This window comes from Myotis daubentonii, chromosome 9 (genome assembly GCF_963259705.1).
Source record: "Myotis daubentonii chromosome 9, mMyoDau2.1, whole genome shotgun sequence".
NCBI classification, from domain to species: domain Eukaryota; kingdom Metazoa; phylum Chordata; class Mammalia; order Chiroptera; family Vespertilionidae; genus Myotis; species Myotis daubentonii.
In genome coordinates this window covers 4,476,437-4,497,414 of record NC_081848.1, presented here as the reverse complement: position 1 = coordinate 4,497,414, position 20,978 = coordinate 4,476,437, and the positions used below count along the sequence as shown (strand labels likewise).

General features: G+C 59.4%; 2 protein-coding genes across 3 annotated transcripts in view; both read left to right on the top strand.

Annotated features, from left to right (window-relative positions):
• The window catches only part of PAFAH1B2 (platelet activating factor acetylhydrolase 1b catalytic subunit 2), a 36,096-nt gene extending 33,551 nt beyond the window's left edge, over nucleotides 1–2,545 (top strand). Inside the window, exon 6 of the mRNA XM_059707793.1 lies at nucleotides 2,171–2,545. Within this exon, the coding sequence (XP_059563776.1) occupies nucleotides 2,171–2,383 (213 nt within the window). The 3' untranslated portion in view covers nucleotides 2,384–2,545. The remainder of the gene's footprint in view (nucleotides 1–2,170) is intronic.
• A 3,318-nt stretch (nucleotides 2,546–5,863) lies between these two features.
• SIDT2 (SID1 transmembrane family member 2) lies at nucleotides 5,864–19,496 on the top strand. 2 transcript variants are annotated; one of them, XM_059707777.1, is made up of 27 exons: nucleotides 5,864–6,370; nucleotides 7,630–7,751; nucleotides 8,050–8,214; nucleotides 8,302–8,347; nucleotides 8,700–8,801; nucleotides 8,897–8,980; nucleotides 9,676–9,775; nucleotides 9,969–10,034; nucleotides 10,866–10,959; nucleotides 11,259–11,311; nucleotides 11,952–12,023; nucleotides 12,170–12,241; nucleotides 12,401–12,463; nucleotides 13,180–13,298; nucleotides 13,564–13,637; nucleotides 13,718–13,784; nucleotides 14,240–14,313; nucleotides 14,419–14,542; nucleotides 14,658–14,775; nucleotides 15,143–15,279; nucleotides 15,568–15,676; nucleotides 15,869–15,945; nucleotides 16,087–16,133; nucleotides 16,344–16,449; nucleotides 16,943–17,053; nucleotides 18,043–18,156; nucleotides 18,236–19,496. In XM_059707777.1, the coding sequence occupies exons 1-27, from the start codon at nucleotides 6,188–6,190 to the stop codon at nucleotides 18,296–18,298; spliced, it is 2,562 nt and encodes an 853-aa protein (XP_059563760.1). In that variant the 5' UTR covers nucleotides 5,864–6,187; the 3' UTR covers nucleotides 18,299–19,496. The 2 variants fall into 2 exon arrangements, with proteins under 2 accessions (XP_059563760.1, XP_059563759.1); XM_059707776.1 differs by lacking the exon at nucleotides 12,401–12,463 and having other exon boundaries at nucleotides 6,004–6,370.
• Nucleotides 19,497–20,978: the final 1,482 nt, after the last annotated feature.

The following is a 20,978-nucleotide window of genomic DNA, read 5'->3' as shown; positions in this document are numbered from 1 at the left end:
CACCAGGGCACTAGTGATCAATAAAAGTACAAGAGTAAACTTGCTCGAACTCATTATTGTAAACCTACTTTTGTGCTACCCTGTATGTATCAAAAAACACTAAATAGAAATGTATTTTACACACTGATCAAGCTTCAACAGCACACCTATAAAGAATTCATGACTCAATATGTTGCAGCATGCTCATTGATAACCACTGATAGCCCAAGATATTAAATATAATGTCCTCTCCATGACCTGGCCCTCCAGTTCATATCTTCCCACCCCTTACTTGGAACTTCCTTGCCAATAGTATTGAACTTTGAATATGCCTTTCCCCAAAGATTCCCGCCCCCCTGTCTGGAATATGCTCCTCCTACTCATCTTTGAAGAATCCCTCAGGGACACCTCCTGGAGTGTTTTCTGATTTCTCTTTCCAGCCCTGATCTGTACTAGTAGGTCTCTCTCATTTCCGAGTTCCCATAATACCTTGTGTAAATCTTTTTTTCTTTTTTTTCTTTTTTTACTGTGCTTTTATTGATTTGAGAGAGAGAGGGAGAGGGATAGAGAGGTAGAAATGTCGATGGGCTGCTTCCTACATACCCCTACTGGGGATTGAGCCCACATCCTGGGCACATGCCCTGACCGGGAATCAATCCAGGGACCTCTTGGTTCATGGGTCGACACTCAACCGGCCGGGCCTTGTGTAAATCTTTTCTCATGGAACTTACCACTCTGTATTATATGCTTATCTATTTATATTGCTAGATAATGAATTCCGTAAGAACAGAGAATGGCCCACTGGTGTGGCTTAGTGGTTGAGCGTCGACCCATGAACTAGGAGGTTAAGGTTTGATTCCTGGTCAGGTCACATGCCTGGGTTTTGGGATCAATTCCCAATCTGGGGAGTTCGGGAGGGGAGGCAGCCGATCAATGATTCTCTCACATTATTGATGTTTCTGTCTCTCCCTCTCCCTTCCTCTCTCTGAAATAATAAAAACTTTTTTTTAAAGGAACAGAATGTGTTTTAAGCATCTTTGTGTTCCCAGCACCTCGCTTAGTAATTAGTACAAACTAGGCACTGAATAAATGAATTATTAGGGGATTTTTTTGTTCATGCTCTTCTAGTCAGTAACTGTCAGAAATGAAATTGGAATACAAATTTGACTATAGTTTCTGCTTTTTCAATGGTACCATGCTTCTGCTTGTGAGAAACAATAAACATTTTTGCTAGTGATAAATAAGGGCAAACAAAATTCACTTGAGAATAACAAAAAAGGTGCAGTACAGACCTATTACAAAAATTTTTGAGACATTTTCTGGAATTTTTTGAGTATCACTAGGCCGAATTAATAAAGATGGTTTTATAGGAAAAGTGAGGCTAGAAGAAAAAGCTCGGCTGGTTCAGAGGAGCAAAGGAATTGTGAATGAGAACATGACCGCGGGACGGCTGAGGCCAGTGAAACACGAGAAGCTACGGGTGTGGCCTGTGTCTGAGTGTGAAGAGGGGGTTCTCTTTATTATGGAGAGCAACTTCGAATAAACTAGGCGGCTGCACATGATCTTTATTTATTTATTTATTTTTGTTAACCCTCACCGGAGCCTATTTTTCCATTGATTTTTAGAGAGAGTGAAAGGGAGAAGGAGAGCCACATCAATGTGAGAAAGACATAAGGATTGGTTGCCTCCTGCAACTTGCCCTGACCAGGGCCTGGATCAAGCCTGCAACTGAGGTATATGCCCTTTGACCAGAATCAAACTCTAGACCAGGGGTGGGCAAACTTTTTGACGGACTGGAGAGCTGGAACAAAAGCATGGATGGAGTGTTCGTGTGAACTAATATAAATTCAAAGTAAACATCATTACATAAAAGGGTACGGTCTTTTTTTTTTTAGTTTTATTCATTTCAAAAGGGCCGGATCCGGCCCGAGGGCCGTAGTTTGCCCAGGGCTGCTCTAAACCTTCATTCAGGGGCCGCCATTCTATCCACTGAGCCAAGCGGCTAGGGCTGCACATGATCTTCAGATACAACCAGAGAGGAGGAGTATCTAAAAGGCTCTCAGCTGTACCTTCTGATTTCTTAGCTAGAGACCCACACTTGCTTGAAACAGGAGGATGGCAGGCTCACTGTTATCGGTGATCTTTGGAGACACAGATTGAGTTGATCAATTATTTATCTGCTTGTTTTCAGCAACCTGATGACCAGCCTCATTTTCTGGAAAGCTCTGATGTTGGTTCCATGACATGGCCACAGGGTGCAGACACAGGGCCTGCATCTATTTCCTGGTCTGGATGGGAAAAGCCTGGTTTAGGAAATGGAAAGTGGCTAATGCCTCTGGCAGAAAGTCGTGCCCATTTAGTCAAAACTGCTCTCTCTTGGCTCATCTCCTACTCTGGACAGTAGTTCAGGATGATGACTGCCACCAAATCCAGCTCTGCTCTGTGGCATGTAGGACAGCGGAGATGAGACATGGCTCCTGAAGGCTCAGAACATGTGATTGGCCCGGCTGATGTGGCTCAGTGGGTGAGCATCGACCCAGGAACAGAAAGATCATGGTTTGATTCCATGTCAAGGCACATGCCCGGGTTGCAGGCTCCATCCCCAGGGAGGGGCATGCAGGAGGCAGCCAATAAGCTAAAATAAATTTTTAATAAAAAGTTTGATTTGCCCAAGATGTGCAATGCAGGGCTTTAAACCCATACCTTTCTGATAAAGTCCTTTTTCCATAATTCCATGAAGCTGTGTGACATGTTTGAGACCTTATCCCCAGAAAGAGTTTATTTACTCTGTCTCTTCAGCTGATTCCCAATCTATATGCATCCGGTGTTCACAGCTCTTGAAGGGAAGCCACAAGGGCAGCCTGGGAAAAGTGACCTTTCAGGACGGGAAGGAGTGCTGGCCTCTCGCTGCCAGGGCTGCCTGTGTCCAGGGTATTTTTATTTGAGCTCCAAGTAGATAAACTGAGCCCTTTTTTATGGCCACAATGAAAATAGGGAACTTTCAGTCCATTTTTCCGGAGGGGTTGGTTTGTACCCTTTTTCTCTGGGTTAAAGTTAACCATTACTTAATTTTAAAGTGCGGTTTGATTCTGCCCCCCACCCACAAGCACAGCCACTCCCTAACCCCCAGGGTCCTAAATGATTGCTGGGATGCAGCTAACCCGTGTACTGTGATGCTTACTGTGCCCTGCTCTTCCTGCCGCCTTCAGGTCGCTTAACTGACCCCTGACCCAGGGGAAGCTTTTCTTCCTGTCCTCTTGCTCCAGCCTTGAAATCCTGTGGCTTAGAATGGAGCCAGGCCCATGCAAAGCTGGGAACCTTGTCAGCTGCCTGCTGAATGGTCCCATATCCTAGGTCCTTTCTCTACCCCGGCTGGGAAGGACAGCCCACAGGGAATAGAAGTTGCCTGAGCCTTGTGACCCACCCTGCCCCCTCCACCAGGGCTGGCATTGGGTGTTTTACATAATGTGGGAGAAGGCAGTAGCTTCGACCTGCACAGAAGGCCAAGGACCTTCCTGAGGCCTTGCCTTCCCTTTGAGGCGAGCACTGCCCTTTTATGTTGATGCTACAGGCAACAAAAAGGCTTTCTCTCCACTCAGGGCTGCCAGACCTCAGAAAAGGGCCTATTCACAACGGGGTTGCTTGCTGTTCCCTGCGTGGGGGGTGGGACAGCCAGGCCGAAGAAAGGTCTATCCACTTGAGAACAGGAAGAAAATCCTGGGTTGCTGCCCTCCTATCTGAATACTCGTGGTGCTGAGGATTCAAAGGTTAGGACGTTGAGATTTTGCAAAAGGGAAGGATCCCCTCTGGATTAATTTGAATGGACTTCTCCCAAGATACTGCCAGGAGAAAGGGGACAAACAGAAATATTGTTAGTTCACAATTGTTTGGCCCCAAAGCAGTGGTTCTCAGAATTCACTGTGCATGGCACACTTCCGGAGTGCTTGCTAAAAACGCATTTGCATGGGCTCCACCCCCAGAAACTGATTCAATAACTGTAAGTAGTGTCTGGGTTTGCAGTATAAACAGGCCTAGGGGCACATTTTGTTAGAAAAGCCTAAGAGATCGTCTTGGAATGCTTCTCCCCAGGTTCCCCACCCCCAGCCTGGGCTTTTTCAATGTGGTCACAGCACCAACCATCCTATAGCAGAGACTGTTCTCACAGCTCCCAGGAAAGTTCCAGGCACGATAGACAAGTTAGGTTACATCAGGCTGAGTGGTGTGCGTCTTCTGAGCGTTCCAGGTGTACTGGCGAGATGGGGGGCAAGTGAAGGAGAGTGGAGTCCAGTTGGAATATGGAAGTCTTACACTGGCTCTCCAAACTGGGCTGCTGGCTGCATGGAGGGCTCCTTATGACGCCTCGTTACTCTGAGTGCCTCCAATTCGGGTCCCTAGATGTGCTGGAAAGGCTGCTGGCCACGGCTCAGGAGACGGGGCTAGGGAGCTACTCATGAGCTGTCCTTTTCCAGGCTTTACCCTACATTCCTGTAAAATGAGGGGTTGGCCCAGGCGTCTGCTCAGGTTCTTCGGTCTGACTTTCTAAGGTTCTTCAGCCCCTGCAGTTTGCTTCTGGGTAGGGCCAGTGCTAATTCTCCCATTTCGTATGTTTAAAGGAAAATAAATGTCCTGTGGCCACCTCTGAAGTTGTCAGGCACCCTGATGAAGCCACTTGGGCCAGTGGTTTCTCAGAGTTCTCTCATTCAAGATTCCACAGCCTCACCCTTGCCCCCACCTTACTAGCTGGGCACTGTTCCAATGAGGACTATTTTACCTTATGACCACTATTTCTGCACTAAATATTGAATGACACCTAAAAAATGTGCCAGTTACTGTTCTAATTTTTCTTTGGGACGGGTACTTTGCTATTCAAAGATAATCACTGCTAAATTTTATGCATTTTTCTATGCATGCCTATGTATTTGGAAACCACACTACTTATCATATTGTGAATTATCTACTTACATGTCAGTCTTACACATCATTTTCGATGGCTTCATGATAATAGTGCATTTAGCCACTCCCCCATTACGGACATTTAAGGTGTTTCCTTTATGCTTTATATTATAAATAGCACTATGATAAGGGTAGCTGCCCACACGTTTTATCTGTATTTCCTTACTATAGAATCCCAGAAATGGAATTCCTGGGTCAAAGAATATAAAGCTCTTTACGCTTCTTGAAACACAGTGCCAAAATATTTTGTATTAAAGTTTACACCGGAAGTCACTATCTTGCTACGAGCTTTGCCGCTGCCTCAGTGGAGAAGAGAGAGCCCCGTGGGCATGAAGGCGTCTCCGGAACTGCGGCCGCTGCGTGGGAGGGCAGGTTGCACCGGGCCCCTCCTGCAGTCAGACTGTCTCCATTCCCCTCCGCCGTCAAGGCGACCGTCCTGTTTCCTGATTCTCTGAGTTCTTCCTAAGATTCCAGCAGGGAAAAATGGCCCAGGGGTGGACGACGTTAGTGGTCGTGGCAGCGGGCGTGGGAGTGGGGAACCCCATCCCTAAGTTTGAGCAAAGAGAATTGTTAACAAGACTCCAACACCTGGAGATCTTTCTATCCAAAGTGAGCTTCTGGGGAAGGGCAGGGTAGCGTAAGAAGAGGCAGGAGCGGAAAAGGAATCCACCGAAGGCTTCCAGCTGGAGTTGTGCGGCCCCTTTAAGGCGCAATCCGGAACCTGGCCCTTTAAATCTGTGTCAGTTTCCCCTGACGTCACCGGCGGGCCGCCAGCCCGGCTGTTTACCGCTTCGCGGCGCCGCACGCCGTCCCCAGTTCCGGGCGCGGCGCCGCGGGGCCCGCCTGCCCTTAAAGGGCCCGCACTCCGGGCCACTCGCCGGGCGGCGCGGCGTCGGGTGACTACCACTCCCGCCCCGGCCTCCTCCCTTCGCGGCCGCCCGCCGCCGCTCCCGCCCTCCCGCCTCCGTCCGGCGTCTCCGGGCTCCCAGCAACCGGCCGTCCCTCGCTCCCACGGCGGGCGCCGCGGGGTCTCCGAGCCGCGCTCAGCCCCTCGCGACCCGGCCTCCCGCGGCCCGGCCCCTCCCCGCCTCCCGCCCCGCCCGCCGGTGCCCGGGCAGCGCCGCGGCGGCCCGGGAGGGACGTTTCCTAATCTCGGCCGGGGTTAAAGTTCTGGTCCTGGGGCGATGGTGGAGGCTGCGGCCGGAGCCGCGACCTGTCCCCGAGGAGTCCTGCCCGCCGCCGCCCTGCCGGGGCCATGTTCGCCCTGCGCCTGCCCCTCCTGGCGCTCCTGGCGGCGTCGGTCCACGGCCACCTGGGGCTGCTGGGGCCCAAGAACGTGTCGCAGAAGGACGCCGAGTTCGAGCACCTCTACGTGGACGAGGTCAACAGCGAGCTGGTCAACATCTACACCTTCAACCACACGGTGACCCGCAACCGGGTGAGGGCCCCCCCCACCCCCGCCCGCAGCCGGGAGCCCGGCGACCAGCCCTCCTCGGCCGCCGAGGCTTCTCGGAGGCCCCCCGGACGGGTCTGAAGTTGTGTTGTCCCCGCTCCCCGCCCGCCCTCCTGCCCCCGGATGCGGTCTGAGCGGAGCCGGCCGCCCTGCCTCGCGACCGGCACCTGGCAGCCCCGCGGGGTCGGTGCGGAGGGAGGAGCGGGCTGGCCCCGGGCTGGGCCCGAGACCCGCGGGGGTGGGGGGGGGGTCGGCGGCCGGTGAAGGGCAGGGGCGTGAGCCGGCAGCTCCGGCGGGCGGAGGCGGGAGGGCCGTCCCGGTGGGGACGCGGCGCCCGACCTCGCTCTGTCCCGCCCCGGGGCTGGGGGGCGGGCGGGGAGGAGAGCTGACGTGCGGGGACTTCTGCCGCGTTCCTGGGGAGCTGGGGCGCGGAGCCGGGGTCCTGAGTTGTTTTCAGGGGGGAGGCCTTGGACCTGCCTGGGGGCTGGGTGACCCCCCGAGCTGTGGCCTCTGCCCCTGGGGAAGGCTGCCCTCGGGCTTGGGCTTCCGCGTCCAGACAAGACCCACGGGATTTACTTCGTCTCCTACTTTCCCTTAAACTCCCGCCGTCTCCGTCCTTTCCCTTGTCGCCCCGCTGAGCGTGTCTGCGTTTTATGGAGGAAGTTGAGGCTCAGAGGTGGGAAGGCACCTCCCCATCCCCGCCCCGTGGGCTGAGCCGGGCAGAGTTTCCTTTCCTGGCTTCCAGCAGCCCCTGTGTCTGTGCCCCGGTGCTGATGAGTGGGGAGTGGGAGCTTCTGGCTCACGAGGAAGAAAGTGGAGAAGCATTTTTTGCTCCCCCATGTCCGTGTGTGCGCGCGCATGTGTCTGTGTGTGCGCGAGTGTGTGCGTGTACGCGCGTGTCTGCGCGTGTGTGTGCGTGTGCGCGCATGTACACACACGTGTGGCATCCCATGGGCATGGGCAGGAATGGGGCACCGGAGGTGCCCAAGATCTCCGTGCGTTTCCCGGTGGGAAGTGAGGCCCTGCAGTCGCTCAGGTCCTGTGCCCCGCCGGGACCTGCCGCCCAGGAGCTTGCCTCTTGCACAGCCTCCTGCGGCAGCACCAGCCCCTGCAGAGAGGCTGCTCTGGCAGGAGAAGGGGCGTGGCGAGCGCCCAGCCTGACCGTGATGGGGAAAGAGTCTCTGGGGCTCTGAGTGGCAGCGGTGGTCCCCTCCCTCCGCTGAGGCATCTCCGTTTCCCTGCAGACGGAAGGGGTGCGTGTGTCCGTGAACGTCCTCAGCAAGCAGAAGGGGGCGCCCTTGCTATTCGTGGTCCGCCAGAAGGAGGCCGTGGTGTCCTTCCAGGTGCCCCTCATCCTGCGAGGGCTGTGAGTAGGACCTGGGGATCCTGCTGGGGGAGGCCCAGGTGAGGCCTTGCCTAGAGCCTCACCCAAGTCCTTCTCTGGGGTCTCCGACCACCCAGGAGCCCCTCTGCTTCTCTTCTCCGTCCCCAGACCAGGAGGCTGGTCAATGGCATGAGGCCAAGCCAAGCGCCCGAGTCTGTCAGCCTGGTGGGGCAGGGGTAGGGGTGGCAGAGAGCCAGCGGGGAGGAATGGGGCCTTGTTCCTCTGCAGTCATGTGCCGGCGGGGACAGTAGTCACGTCCCGACTCTGCTTTGGGTCATAGGTTTCAGCGCAAGTACCTCTACCAGAAGGTGGAGCGAACGCTGTGTCAGCCCCCCACCAAGAATGAGTCTGAGGTCCAGTTCTTCTACGTGGATGTGTCCACCCTGTCGCCGGTCAACTCCAGGTACCAGCTCCAGGTCAGCCGAATGGACGACTTCGTGCTCAGGTCCGCAGGGGAGAGCAAGGGGATGGTGGGACTGGCCTCCTTCCTCAGCTCTGAGGGTGACCTTGGGGGCTCTTCTCTGCCCTACAGGACGGGGGAGCTCTTCAGCTTCAATACAACAGCAGCGCAGCCTCAGGTAGGGTCCCCTGTTGACTGCCCCTCGAGAGAATAAACGGGGAAGTGGAAGGTGGGAGTGGCTGGTGGTCTTCTGGGAGTTCCACGTTGGCTGGACTCGCCCTGGGGAGTCTGGAAGCAGAGGCTCTGGCCCAAGGTGGTAACGGGCGGCAGCACGGCAAGTGCGGAGACGGGGTCTGTGCCCTCTCTCCCGCCTGCCTTGGGCCCTGTCCAGAGTGCCCAGCTGATGTCAGCAGGAGGGTGTCCACAAAAGGGGGCTGCTGAGAGTCAAGGCCTCTCACACGGTCCCCTTCTAGAGGGCAGAGGGGCATCCTTCTGAGACGGCTCACCCTGTGCCCTCCCTCCACCCTTAGTACTTCAAGTACGAGTTTCCGGAGGGAGTAGACTCAGTGATTGTCAAGGTGACCTCGAACAAGGCCTTCCCCTGCTCGGTCATCTCTATCCAGGATGTCCTGGTAAGTGGCCTGCCTTCGTACACTCCCCCCATGGTAGTAGGGCTGCTGCCGAGAGGGGACACGGCCCAGGTCCCTGCATCTGCTGCCCCCTCTAGTGCCCTGTCTATGACCTGGACAACAACGTGGCCTTCATCGGCATGTACCAGACGATGACCAAGAAGGCGGCCATCACTGTACAGGTAGGGACGCACATGGGCTGGCGAGAGGTGGCTGGGGATTGGCTTTCCAGACCCTGCTCCTTTCCCCTTGCCCCCTCCTCCTCTGCCCACAAGACTGAGTCTCTGCCCACTGGTCCCTGAGACTTGGGGTCGAAGCAGAATCCCAGCTGCCTTTGGGCACAGGAAAGAGCAGCATGCCCTTCTGGCTGTCATGGCCACTCATTCACTGTGAGGAAAGCAAGGAGAGGAAAGGGCCTCGCTGAAGCTTTGTGCCTGCACTTGGCGAGGGCGGAACCGATGCCGGCTCAGGGAGGGACACCATGTGTCGTGACATTCAGTCATGTAGCTGCCAGAGGCATTGTGGTTCTCCACTTCCCCTGCCAATGCCCAACCTTTAATGGGGCACCCTTGGGCTCTGTGACAGGGGGACACGCATTTGTTCGCCCGGCTTTGGGCTCAGGCTTTGGGATCAGATAATCGTGGCTCTACCCCTTACTGGCAGCATGACCCTAAGCTAACTTCCGAGCCTGTCCAGCAGCGATAATGATAATACTGTCTCATTAGGACCTTTGGGAGGATTGAGTAAAATAACACATAAAGAGAGGTTAGCATAATTTCTGGCCCAAAGAAGGAATTTCAGAAAAGGATGGTGCCGATGATGACATTGATGATCCCATGACGATGGTGATGATGATGTCATCGTCGTCACCCTGCAGCGCAAAGACTTCCCCAGTAACAGCTTCTACGTGGTGGTGGTGGTGAAGACGGAAGACCAGGCCTGCGGGGGCTCCCTGCCCTTCTACCCTTTTGTGGAAGGTAACCCTGTGCCCCAGGCCTGGCTGGCAGGGGGAGGACTTGGCCCCTTCCTGGGAGGCAGAGGAGCCTGTGAGACTGACTCGCGGGCCCGTGGGATACCGGTGTTCATCCCCAGACTCCCGGGGCTGGTCCCACCAGCTCTAGCTGAGCTTTAGGCTGCTCTTTGTTTGCCAGTTTGACATTTTACTTCCAGATGAACCGGTTGATCAAGGGTACCGCCAGAAAACCCTGTCCGTGCTGGTGTCTCGCGCAGTCACATGTGAGTGTGGGTGAAGGTTTGGACTGGCCTGCGGCTCTGCCTCAGCCCTGGGGTAGGAAGGGGGATGAGGCCTACTCAGCCAGGCTGCCGGTGGGAAGGGGCCGTGTTCTTGGTAGGCTTCGTGATGGGAGGGCCCGAGGTGAGCCCCAATAAAACTTGGTGCAAATCTGTGACTAAAGAGCAGCGAGCTGAGTCTGGTTTTCTCTGTGCCACTTAGCAGCAGGGTAATCTCGTTGGGCCTCAGTTTCCCTATCTCTGTAACAGGGGTAATAGGATCTGTCCCTGTGATCTCACTAAGTTGTGAAGTTTAGTGCAAAATTGGTGGGAAGAACCGGCCTCTTAGTCATGCTCAGTCAATATTTACTGAGCGATGGAACGGGCCCTTTGTAATGAGAAAGTGGGAGATAAAAGCATGAGGTGGGGGTGGGAGGGAAGACGCTGCCTCTCCTATGCGGATTCTTTATTCAGCAAATATTTGTGGAGCACATCTGTGTGCCAGGTGCTCCAGCTGCATCCCGGGGGAGCGCCTGTCTAGAGGACGGGAGCCGCTGCTGCGAGGGCCCTGTGGGGCAGGAGGGCCGGTTCCTAGAGGACCCTGCTCTGTGCTGAAGGTTAAGTCCGGGTGGAGTTTTGAGGAAGAAGGAGAGGGGAGAGTTCCTGCAGAGGGAGCAACAGGAGCGCAGGAGGAACCGAGGCAGGGTTTGGCGCAGTTGGGGAGCGGCCAGTTGGGCACACTGGCTGGGCCTTAGCATTTGAGGGGAGAAGTGGTGAGGGTCGCTGGGCCCTGGGCGCCGTGATTGGTGTGCCCGGCATCCCGCGTCCTTCCCACAGCTGAGGCCTACGTGGCGGGGATGCTGTTTTGCCTGGGCATCTTCCTCTCCTTCTACCTGCTGACCGTCCTCCTGGCCTGCTGGGAGAACTGGAGGTAAGGAGCAGCTGCTGGGCCCTCTGCTCTGGGGCACGGGGGGCGGGGTTTGGGGAGATGGCCTGGCAGGGTCTGAGCCCCCAGGGTAGAAGAAAGCAGCCCCTGTTAGGTCTGTGGTCCAGGGGCCTCTCTGGAAACCAGCCCCTGCTCTTGACCTTTCCAAGCGGGGAGACCCCCACCTTGCTTCCCAGCCTGGGAAGAGCCATAGGACCATGAGTGAAGGACAGGGTCATGGGGTGGGGAGGGTGGAGGGACCCTGTCCTGCCCCTCAGGTTTGCCTCTGGGTTCTGTCCCTGCAGGCAGAGGAGGAAGACCCTGCTGCTGGCGGTGGACCGAGCCTGCCCAGAAAGCGGTACTGGAGGGCCTGGGTGGGAGGCAGAGTGCTGTGCTTTGGGGGTGGCTCCCTCGGGGTTGGAGGCGCTGTCGGCGGGCTTCCGGATATCCAGGCTGGGAGTGGCACTGCCGTGGGGCTGGGGCACGGCCTGCCGTCCCTGCCTCGCTCGTCTAAGGCTGCCACCTGACCGTCCTCAGGGGCCAGCTGCACTGGGTCTGCCGCAGACACGGGGCTCACGTCTCGGGGATTATTAACCTTCCGCTCTCTTCCTTTCTGCCGCTCCTCTCTTTCTGTCCTCCCTCCTGCTTGGGACCTTCCCTCTCAGCTTCTCTCCTTGGTAAGCAGCGGGGCTGGGGCCCGGAGTGGGAGAGGGGCACGCAGGGTGCTGGGGGCCTGGCAGGCCTGCTGACCATCCTTGCTGCTGGCAATGGAGGCACATCTGTTCCTTGGTATCTCTCTTCATGGAGGACAAGGGTGGCGAGGTTCCCACTGGGGACACACATGGGAGGAGGGCGAGGTGGGAGGCGGTGGGAGTGGGCTGTGCTTGCTGGGGCTGGGGCTTGTTCTTTGCTGCTGCCATGGCTCCTCTGTGTCTCTTCTCCATGGCTTTTGGCCTCTCTGCTCCCAGGGCTAAGGGGACCTTGACGTCTCCTTGCAGGTCACCCTCGGGTCCTAGCTGACCCCTTCCCTGGCAGCTCCCCCTATGATGGTTACAACTATGGCTCCTTCGGTATGTATCAGTGCCAGCGACTGCTGGCCACTCCCAGCCTCGTCTCCCGAGGAGGCTGCCTCCCCATGGGGCAAGTGGGGGCCAGCCTCCTCAGAGCCCGGCTCCGCCCTGCCTGAGGCCTGTGCTCACCAGTTACTGTTCTGCAGAGAATTGTTCCGGGTCCACCGAGGGTCTGGTTGACAGCATGGACACCGCGGACCTCTCCTACACTTACCAGGGTGAGTGGGCCGGGTGGTGCGGCGACACCTGGACACCTGTCGGTGGGCGGTCGCCTCTCTGCCAGACGCTGGGGCTGGGAAGGGCCTGCTGTCTCCCCCCATCTCCTCGGCCTTTCCTCCTGGGCTCCCCTTCCCTGGTAACTCTCCTTTCCTTTGAAGGGCACGACCAGTTCAAGCGGCGCCTTCCCTTTGGCCAGATGCGGCAGCTGTGCATTGCCATGGGTAGATGTGGGGTGGGGAGGAGCTGCTCTGCCAATCAGCTCTGCCGGGCGGCGCCCTGGCCCTCGGCTGGGGCCAGGAAGCAGCTTTGCGCATGGCCCCCTCTAATGCCCATGCTTGCCAGCTCTGTGTGTTCCGAGATGAGCAGGCCTGGTGGGCTGGCACCCCTCCCCCAGCCAGATGTCCTGTTTGCTGTCACGTTTGCCAGCACCTGGCTCCCTGGCCTGGGCTAGGGCCTCGGACAGGGGCGCATGCCCTGGCCTCGGGGCCTTGGTCAAGCAGGGACCACGGGAGGGAGCTGCGGGGGCACAGGACAGGCTGAAGCAGCCTCGGACCATCGGGCCCACTGGTCTTCACCCAGTGCCTCCTCAGAACCCACTCGGCTGGGCACCTTCTAATCAGCATGACTTCTGCCAGATTTAGTCCTGCTGCTTGGGGCTGGGGCTGGGGCTGCTCAGTGTCCTGGCCTGGGAGCCTTCGCTCAGCGAGGGGCAGGCTGGTGCATGCCTAGGTAGTGGCCTCTGCAGAGCCCACGCTGGTTCCCCCAAGGACTTAGGAGTACTTGGTACCTCCCCCAGGGCCTGAGCCCACCACAGCCCCCGCTCTGAGCCCATTTTGCCTCTTCCCTCTGCCTAGAAATTGTGACAATTGCCCAGGTGGGTGGGGATGGACCCTGAGCTCTGTGCCCACTGGGAACCCCTCCTGCCTGCTCTCCCCAGACCGCCCCCTGGACCCTGTGGGCACGCGGCCACGGCTGGACTCCATGAGCTCCGTGGAGGAGGAGGACTATGACACGCTGACTGACATTGAATCCGACAAGAACGTCATTCGCACCAAGGTCAGTCAGTCATTCGCTCCAGGTCTGTCATTCACACCAAGGTCTGGCGCCCGGGTGGTCCTACTCAGGGCTCCTGAGGCAGGGAGAGTTCCTGTGCAGCCCAGGAGGTCTCCCCCTGGGGCGAGACAGATTCTGGCTCAATGCCAGCTCTTCTGGGCTGATGGGCCAGCAGCAGGGGGCGGCCCAGAACCCTGCCCATCGGCGTCAGCCCTTCTTGTGCTCTCTTCCCTGGTGGGGGGAGGGGCTCACTCCAGCTTCTCCCCAGCAATACCTCTGTGTGGCCGACCTGGCACGCAAGGACAAGCGTGTTCTGCGCAAGAAGTACCAGATCTACTTCTGGTGAGTGAGGGCTGAATGGCTTCCCATTACGTGGGGTGGGGTGGCCTTGGGCCCTTCTGCCTCACCGCCGTCTCTCTCAGGAACATCGCCACCATCGCTGTCTTCTATGCGCTCCCGGTGGTGCAGCTGGTGATCACCTACCAGACGGTGAGCAGGGGCTGGCTCCCCGGGCGGAGCAGGCATAGGGCTGAGGGCGCCGGGACTGGGTTCAAATGCTGCCTTCACCAGCTGGCTGACCTTGAGCCAGTCACTTAACCGCCCTGAGCATCAGTTTATTCACCTGCAGAAGCACAGTCCCAGTGAGGGCTCCCCCAGGCTCTGCAGGGATTGGTGGGAGCAGGTCCCTTCCCTTTTCCCTGAACTTCAGTCAGAACTTAGTCACCGTCACACCCAGGGGGTCAGCCACCCCCGAGAGGGTCGACGGTGACTGTCACAAAGGGGACTGCCTGGGGTACCTGTGCACACACCTGCTGGCTTGGGGGCACTTCATGTCCGTGGTGGGGTGGGGTGGGGTGGCCTGGCCCCTGCTGGCGCCTGGCTCTTCTCCCCAGGGCATGGGGCTGAGCTTGGCGCCATAGCAGCCCCTCCTCCCCCTCCTGCAGGTGGTGAATGTCACAGGGAATCAGGACATCTGCTACTACAACTTCCTCTGCGCCCACCCGCTGGGCAACCTCAGGTAGGACCTTCTTGGGAGGCCAGTGGTGGCCCGGGAAGGGGCAGGCTCCGTGTGCCGGCCTGGACGGGGTGAGGCTGAGGCCTGTGTCCTTTGTGCCCCTCCTAGCGCTTTCAACAACATCCTCAGCAACCTGGGGTACATCCTGCTGGGGCTGCTCTTCCTGCTCATCATCCTGCAGCGGGAGATCAACCACAACCGGGCCCTGCTGCGCAACGACCTCTACGCCCTGGTGGGAGCCTGCGGCCTGGCTGCCCCGCCCCCTGCCCACAGCCTGCTCCTCTCAGGAGCTCCTCTTGCAGGTCCCTTCCTGCCTCACCTCCTCTCTCCTCCTCTCCCCCCACCAGGAGTGTGGAATCCCCAAACACTTTGGCCTGTTCTACGCCATGGGCACAGCCCTCATGATGGAGGGCCTGCTGAGCGCCTGCTACCACGTCTGCCCCAACTATACCAACTTCCAGTTTGGTGAGTGGGGCTGAACCAGAGCGGGGACCTGCCTGTGTCGCCACTGTCCCCGTCGCCCAGGGTCCCTGGGCGCAGCAGCTGCAGGGGAACAGTGTGGCGCCCCTTCCTTGGTTTGTGACCTTCCTTCAGAACACGGGCATCATTGGAATGTGGTCCCTGACAGGAAGGCAGACTGTGGGTGACAGCCAGTCGGGGGCAGGGGTGTGGGGGGGACAGTGAAGGGACCAGAGGGCCAGCGCCAGCCCACCACCAGCTGGCTCTGTGGCCTGGGGCGGGGTGGGTGCTCTTCCACTCTGATTGTGGGGGCCGGGGGTCCTTGTGGAGGCTCGGTAGTGGTGCTACAGCTCACGGGGCGTCCCCACTCCAGACACGTCATTCATGTACATGATTGCCGGGCTCTGCATGCTCAAGCTCTACCAGAAGCGGCACCCGGACATCAACGCCAGCGCCTACAGTGCCTACGCATGCCTGGCTGTGGTCATCTTCTTCTCGGTGCTGGGCGTGGTGAGGCCTGAACCAGCTATGTGCCTGCACGCGCACACGTGCCCCCTCTCCTCCTTCTCCACTCCCTCTCTCTTCCCTTTCCTCCCTCTCCACCCTCTCCACCCCCTCCACCCTCTCACCGGCCCCCTCTCCACCCTCTCCATCCTCTCCACCTCCTGCAGCAGAGCGTTGCTCCTTCCCTGGCCCACAGGGGGCCCTGCACCTCCCGTCTCCCCCAACTCCTCCAGCGGGAGGGTGGGCTGGGGAGCAGCTTCCTTCGTGCCCCTCAGCCTTGCCCTTGGCCGGCAGGTCTTCGGCAAAGGGAACACCGCGTTCTGGATTGTCTTCTCGGTCATCCACATCGTCGCCACCCTGCTCCTCAGCATCCAGCTCTATTACATGGGCCGCTGGAAGCTGGGTGAGGGCAGGGGGGGGGATGGGGCCTCCAGGGTGAGGGGCTGTGGGTCTGCCCTGGGTCTGCCCTCTCACTGGGCCTGGAGGACGCCCCGGGTGAGGAATTAGATGAGGCCTCGCACAGCGGTGGCCTCCAAAGGCCCTGGCCCCCTCAGTGGGCGCAGCCGGGCCTAAGAAAGAAGCTTCTCTCTTGCAGACTCGGGGATCTGCCGCCGCATCCTCCACGTGCTCTACACGGACTGCATCCGGCAGTGCAGCGGGCCCCTCTACGTGGTACCTGCCTGCTCCCCAGCCCCCTTCCTCCATCTACTCTCTTCCCTCCAGGAGCGGGGAGGCAGGGGCAAAGCTGAGGCCCAGGGGGCAGGGACCGACCTGGGCCTTCTCCCCTCTCAGCCCGTCTCTGCTTCCCCCTAGGACCGCATGGTGCTGCTGGTCATGGGCAACATCATCAACTGGTCGCTGTGAGTCTGGCCACTGCGGCAGCTGGCGGGTGGGCGCTGAGACCTTTGGGCGTGAGAAATGGGGGCTGACGAGAGGTGTGGGCACTGGGGTTCTCGAGTCCTCTGTAGCCGCTGAGTCAACCCCAGGTTAGCGTGAGACTCGGAGTAGGATTGAGAGCAGGCCTCCTGGCCCGGCCGCCCCTGCCTCACCAGCTCCCTCCCTCTGGCCAGGGCTGCCTACGGACTCATCATGCGCCCCAATGATTTTGCCTCCTACCTGTTGGCCATCGGCATCTGCAACCTGCTTCTCTACTTTGCCTTCTACATCATCATGAAGGTGAGGGGCTGAGCCTGCGCTGCCGCTGCTCAGCCTCGCGGGGGGGGGGGGGGTGCGGGGGGGATGGCCGAGACCGTCTTCCTGCCCACCTGTCTGTGCCAGCGAGGTTTGCGGGGGTTGGGGGGGCTCATGCTCTTGCAAGTGTCCCCCGAGAGCCAGCCTGGTCCTAAGGGCCACTTGCAGAGCACCGGCATGTTCTAAGAGGCCCAGGGAACTAGCACTTCAGTGCGGAGGGAGGGGTGAGGAGCGGGGCCCACTGAGTCTGTGCCGTCCAGTGTGAGAGGAGCCCCGCACAGAGGGCCGCCTGGCCAGGGCGCCACCAGCACAGGGTCCTGGGCACAGGGAGGCCCAGCAGGGTGGCCATGGGCGGTGAGGACCCCAGCTGCTCGTGTGGGCAGGCTGAGCTGTGTAATGGACGAGGCGCATCTGGGCAGGCCAGGAGAGGGGTGAGGAGTGGCCCTCAGGCTGCTCTCTCCACCCCCCACCCCCCCAGCTCCGGAGCGGGGAGAGGATCAAGCTCATCCCTCTGCTCTGCATCGTCTGCACCTCCGTGGTCTGGGGCTTCGCGCTCTTCTTCTTCTTCCAGGGACTCAGCACCTGGCAGGTGAGCGGGCCCCCTGCTGGGCGCGGGGAGTCACCCACAGGCTCATCCCGAGTGGCCGGCCGCCCGCAGCAGCACTTCACTTCCCAGCAGCTTCCGTGTTCAGTCCTCCTGCCAGTGAACCTGCGTGGCGCCCCCTGTGCCTTGGGGGCAGCTGAGGCCAGGGGCCCAGGGCCTGTCCGGGGATGTGTAGGGGAGCGCTGTCTCCTGCCTCCAGGGCACCTGCCATGGGCAGGCTTCAGTCCTGTAACCGCGTCGAGTCTGGTCGCGTCGAGTCTGGTTTGGCCTCCACCTTCGAGGCGTTAATCGTCTAGTTCAGGAGGGGCTGCGGCTCCTGGCAGGATGGCAGGGCAGGCACGGAAGGGCAGAGGGCAGGCCCCGGGAGTGAGGGTCCAGGAAAACTGCCTGAAAGAGGCAGGTCTTGCTCTTGGCCTTGAGGACCCTGGTGATGGGGAAGGCCCTGTGTCCCAGACGCCGTGACCGGGGTGGTGGTGCAGAGGCAGAACTAGGTGGGAGGCGCAGGAGCCAGGTGAGGACTGGCTCTCAGGGCGGGGCAGGGCCTTGGTCCTCCCTGTGGCCTGAGCCCAGGCACCCGGAGGCCCAGCTGGTGTCTGTGGGAAAAGAAGTTACAGACCTGGGCGCGCGGCCGCTGTCGCTGCCCGTGGACAGGGCTGTGTCACCTGACAGCTGGGCTTTGGAAAGAAAAGGAGCCTGGAGGGCCCTGGAGGCTGATGAGGGCGACGGGTCCCACACGGGGCTGAGTTAGGAGGCGTCCAGCGCCTCCAGCTCTTCCCCCTCTGCTCCTAGACCAACGGGAGGAGAATCTGGGGGAGGAGGTCGAGTGGAGTGGCGAGGAGGAGAAGCAGAGCAGGGAGGCATTTGTAAGGGGCGCCGGGTCTTAGATGTAGGAGATGAGGGCGAGGGGTGAGGCGGGAGAAGGCGCTGTCCCCCCAGGGCCGCCTCAGCAAGCAGCTCTCCCTGTTTCTGCCCAGAAAACGCCGGCCGAGTCGAGGGAGCACAATCGGGACTGCATCCTCCTCGACTTCTTTGATGACCATGACATCTGGCACTTCCTCTCCTCCATCGCCATGTTCGGGTCGTTCCTGGTACGGGAGCCTCTCTGGCCGCCGGGAGGGAGGGGGGTGCAGGCTCCCCGTGCTGTGCCTGACTCGGCTGCCCCCGCAGGTGTTGCTGACACTGGACGACGACCTGGACACTGTGCAGCGGGACAAGATCTACGTCTTCTAGCCGAGCCACCGTGTTTACTCCGGGCCCAGTGCCGTGGCCGTGGGATCCCACGGCCCCGCCAGGCGTGGCCCCGGACAGTCACAGGCTGGCCTTGAGCCTTGCAGCTGCCCCTGCCGGGGAGGAGGCCTGCTCCCCTGGAACCCCAAATGTTGGCCAAATTGCTGCTTTCTTATCAGTGTTGGCACCTTCCAAGGCCCCTGTCCTTGGCTCTCCGTTTGTCCCTCTGCAGGAAAAGGGGGAGTGCTGCCCGCCCAGCTCCTGCCTCAGATTCCACCTGTCCTGCCCTTCTCCTCCGCCCGGGGCCCAGCGCCCGGCTCCTCAGTCGGGGTCTGATTCTCTGGCCTGTGCCAGGCCCCGCGGCTCTTCGGGGTTGTACCTCACTGCCATCACTGCCCACTAGTCGGCCAGATAGAAGGGGCGTAGAACTTGGGGGACTGGCCAGCTGGTGCCAGGCTTATGGTGCTAAGACCTGCCAAGGGCCCTGCGACTCTTGGCAGTGAGGGTCAGCTCATACGTGAGAACTGCCTTTGACCTGAGGCCTGGATTCCGAGGCCACTTCCTGTTCCATCAGCCCCAGACTGATGCGAGCACCAGGTTCGGAAAGAAAAAGCAACTCACCCTCATCCTTTTTCTGGCCAGGCCCTCAGCCCTGCCAAGCCCCAGCTGGGGGCATTAGTGCCATTGACATTGTCCGAGAAGTCAGGGGCCATGGAGGGAGAGTATGAAGAGCCCAGCCCACCTGCCTCCTGTGCCGTCGCAGGAGCCCAGTGCCTACCGTAGAAGGGGCTCGAGGAGGGGCTGACCTTTCCCCCTGCCCCCGCTCCAGTCTCGCTCTGGGCCCAGGGCTGGCTCGTTTCCGTCCAGTCGTCAGCCAAGTCCTGTGTTGGTCACATGTGCATGTGACACCTTGGAGTTTACACTGAATGAACCCAGCTCTGGGTACCCTGGCTGCTCTGGTCCTGGGCCCCCTTTGCCCTCCCTGGTCCATTCCAGACGCCAGGGCTGGGGAGTCGGGCCAGGCCCTGCCTTGAGACGGGAATGTGTTTTATTCTCACCAATGTGTTTGTGCAGCCGCCCTGGGCTGGGAGAGGAGGTGGGTTGGGTTTTTTCAGAGCTCCGTTTACTGTCTGTCTCCAGCTGTGGTTGCACTTGTTTTCTATGAATGAGTCTGCATTCGATTAAAGAAACAACAGATGCAGTTCTTGGACCCTGATTGCCCCCCTTTCTGGGTGTAGATGCTGAGAGGGATGGAGCACGGCCTCCGTTCTCCAGTGCTGGGCCCGGGCCAGGGGGAACCAGTGAGACCAGTTCCTTGACTCCTGTCCTTCTCTCCTTGGAGTAGTGGTGTGAACTCAGTAAATGTTGGCGAGGAGCCTGCTTCATGCCAGAAGCATAGGGGAGTGAATAAGCCTTTGCCACACTGTCTCACCTGAGATGCCCACCCTCCTGGCAAACCACAGCGATCTGTGCCCGCCTGGCCCCCCACCAGCCCCAGGGCTGCAGGCAGTGCTTCCTGGCCTGCGGTCAAGGCTGGGGTGGCGCTCAGGGAACAGACTGATGGCTAGTGGGTAAGTGGGGGCAGGCTTGCTCCTAGAGGAAGGGTTTTGAAATGGCCTGGAAGGTTGAGTTAGATTTTAGCGGGGGGGGGGGGGGGGGGGGGCGCATGAACTCAGGACACAAGCAGACCCCCTGCTCTTCCCACAGGCACCACTGGGAGGTACTGTTGCTCTGCACCACCGCGATCCCGGCACGGATGGAGCGGTTCCCTCTGGTGGGGAGGGGAGGGGAGGGGAGGGCTGACGGGCCGCCCTCCGCTGGTGCTGGGTGTACCCGCAGAGTGTAGGGTGCAGACTTCAGCCCTTCCAGCAGGTGCCCAAGGGTGATGGAGGGGGTGGGGCCGTGTGCCTCAGCGGGCAGCCGAGACTCCTCCCAAGTCTCTCTCCTCCTTTCCCTCCTTTCACCCTCCCTGAGACCCCTGAAGCCAGGGACGAGCGAGATCTGCGTGGGTTTCCTTCCCGGGGGAGGGAGTCCGTCCGCTCCCAGGATCAGCAGGGACGATTCCTGACGGAGGGAGGCACCCACACACCTGCGCCTCCTGTGACAGCTGCTCTGAGCCCTTAATCCCACCCCAACTGAAGAGCAGGGCCCTAGGCCCACCCAGCAGAACGCTCAGCCCGAGCAGGTGGTGCAGCTGAAGGGGGCCTGGCAGTCTCTCCTGCTCCCACGGGGCGGGCGGCAGGTCGGTTGGATGCCTGGGTTCTGCCACTCGCCACCCGCCGTGTGGCCTTGATGAGATGCCCTCTGACCTCCGTTTCGTCATCTGTAAAACGGTGCTGACAGTGACGCTCTCACAATGCAGCTGTGAGCGTTAAATGAGAGCATTTGCCCAGCGTCGGGCGTGTAGTCAGTCCTCAGTCAAGGTTAGTTCCTGTCTCCCACCAGGGCTCAAGCCCAGGAGGAGAGGGGGCTGGTCTGTCCCTGACAAACCTCAGTGATGGGGCTCCCCGCCTCCCCTTGGCCCCTTTCCACTCTCTGGCGGACCCTCCTGAAGTTTCCCCTCCTTTCAAACTTGGGCAGGGAGCCGCGCAGAAGGATCCGCCTAAGTCTGCAGCCCCGGCCGCCGGGAAGCCTTCGTGGTCCTGTCCATAAATGGCCTTTCCCGCTGGTTCCCAGCAGCCAG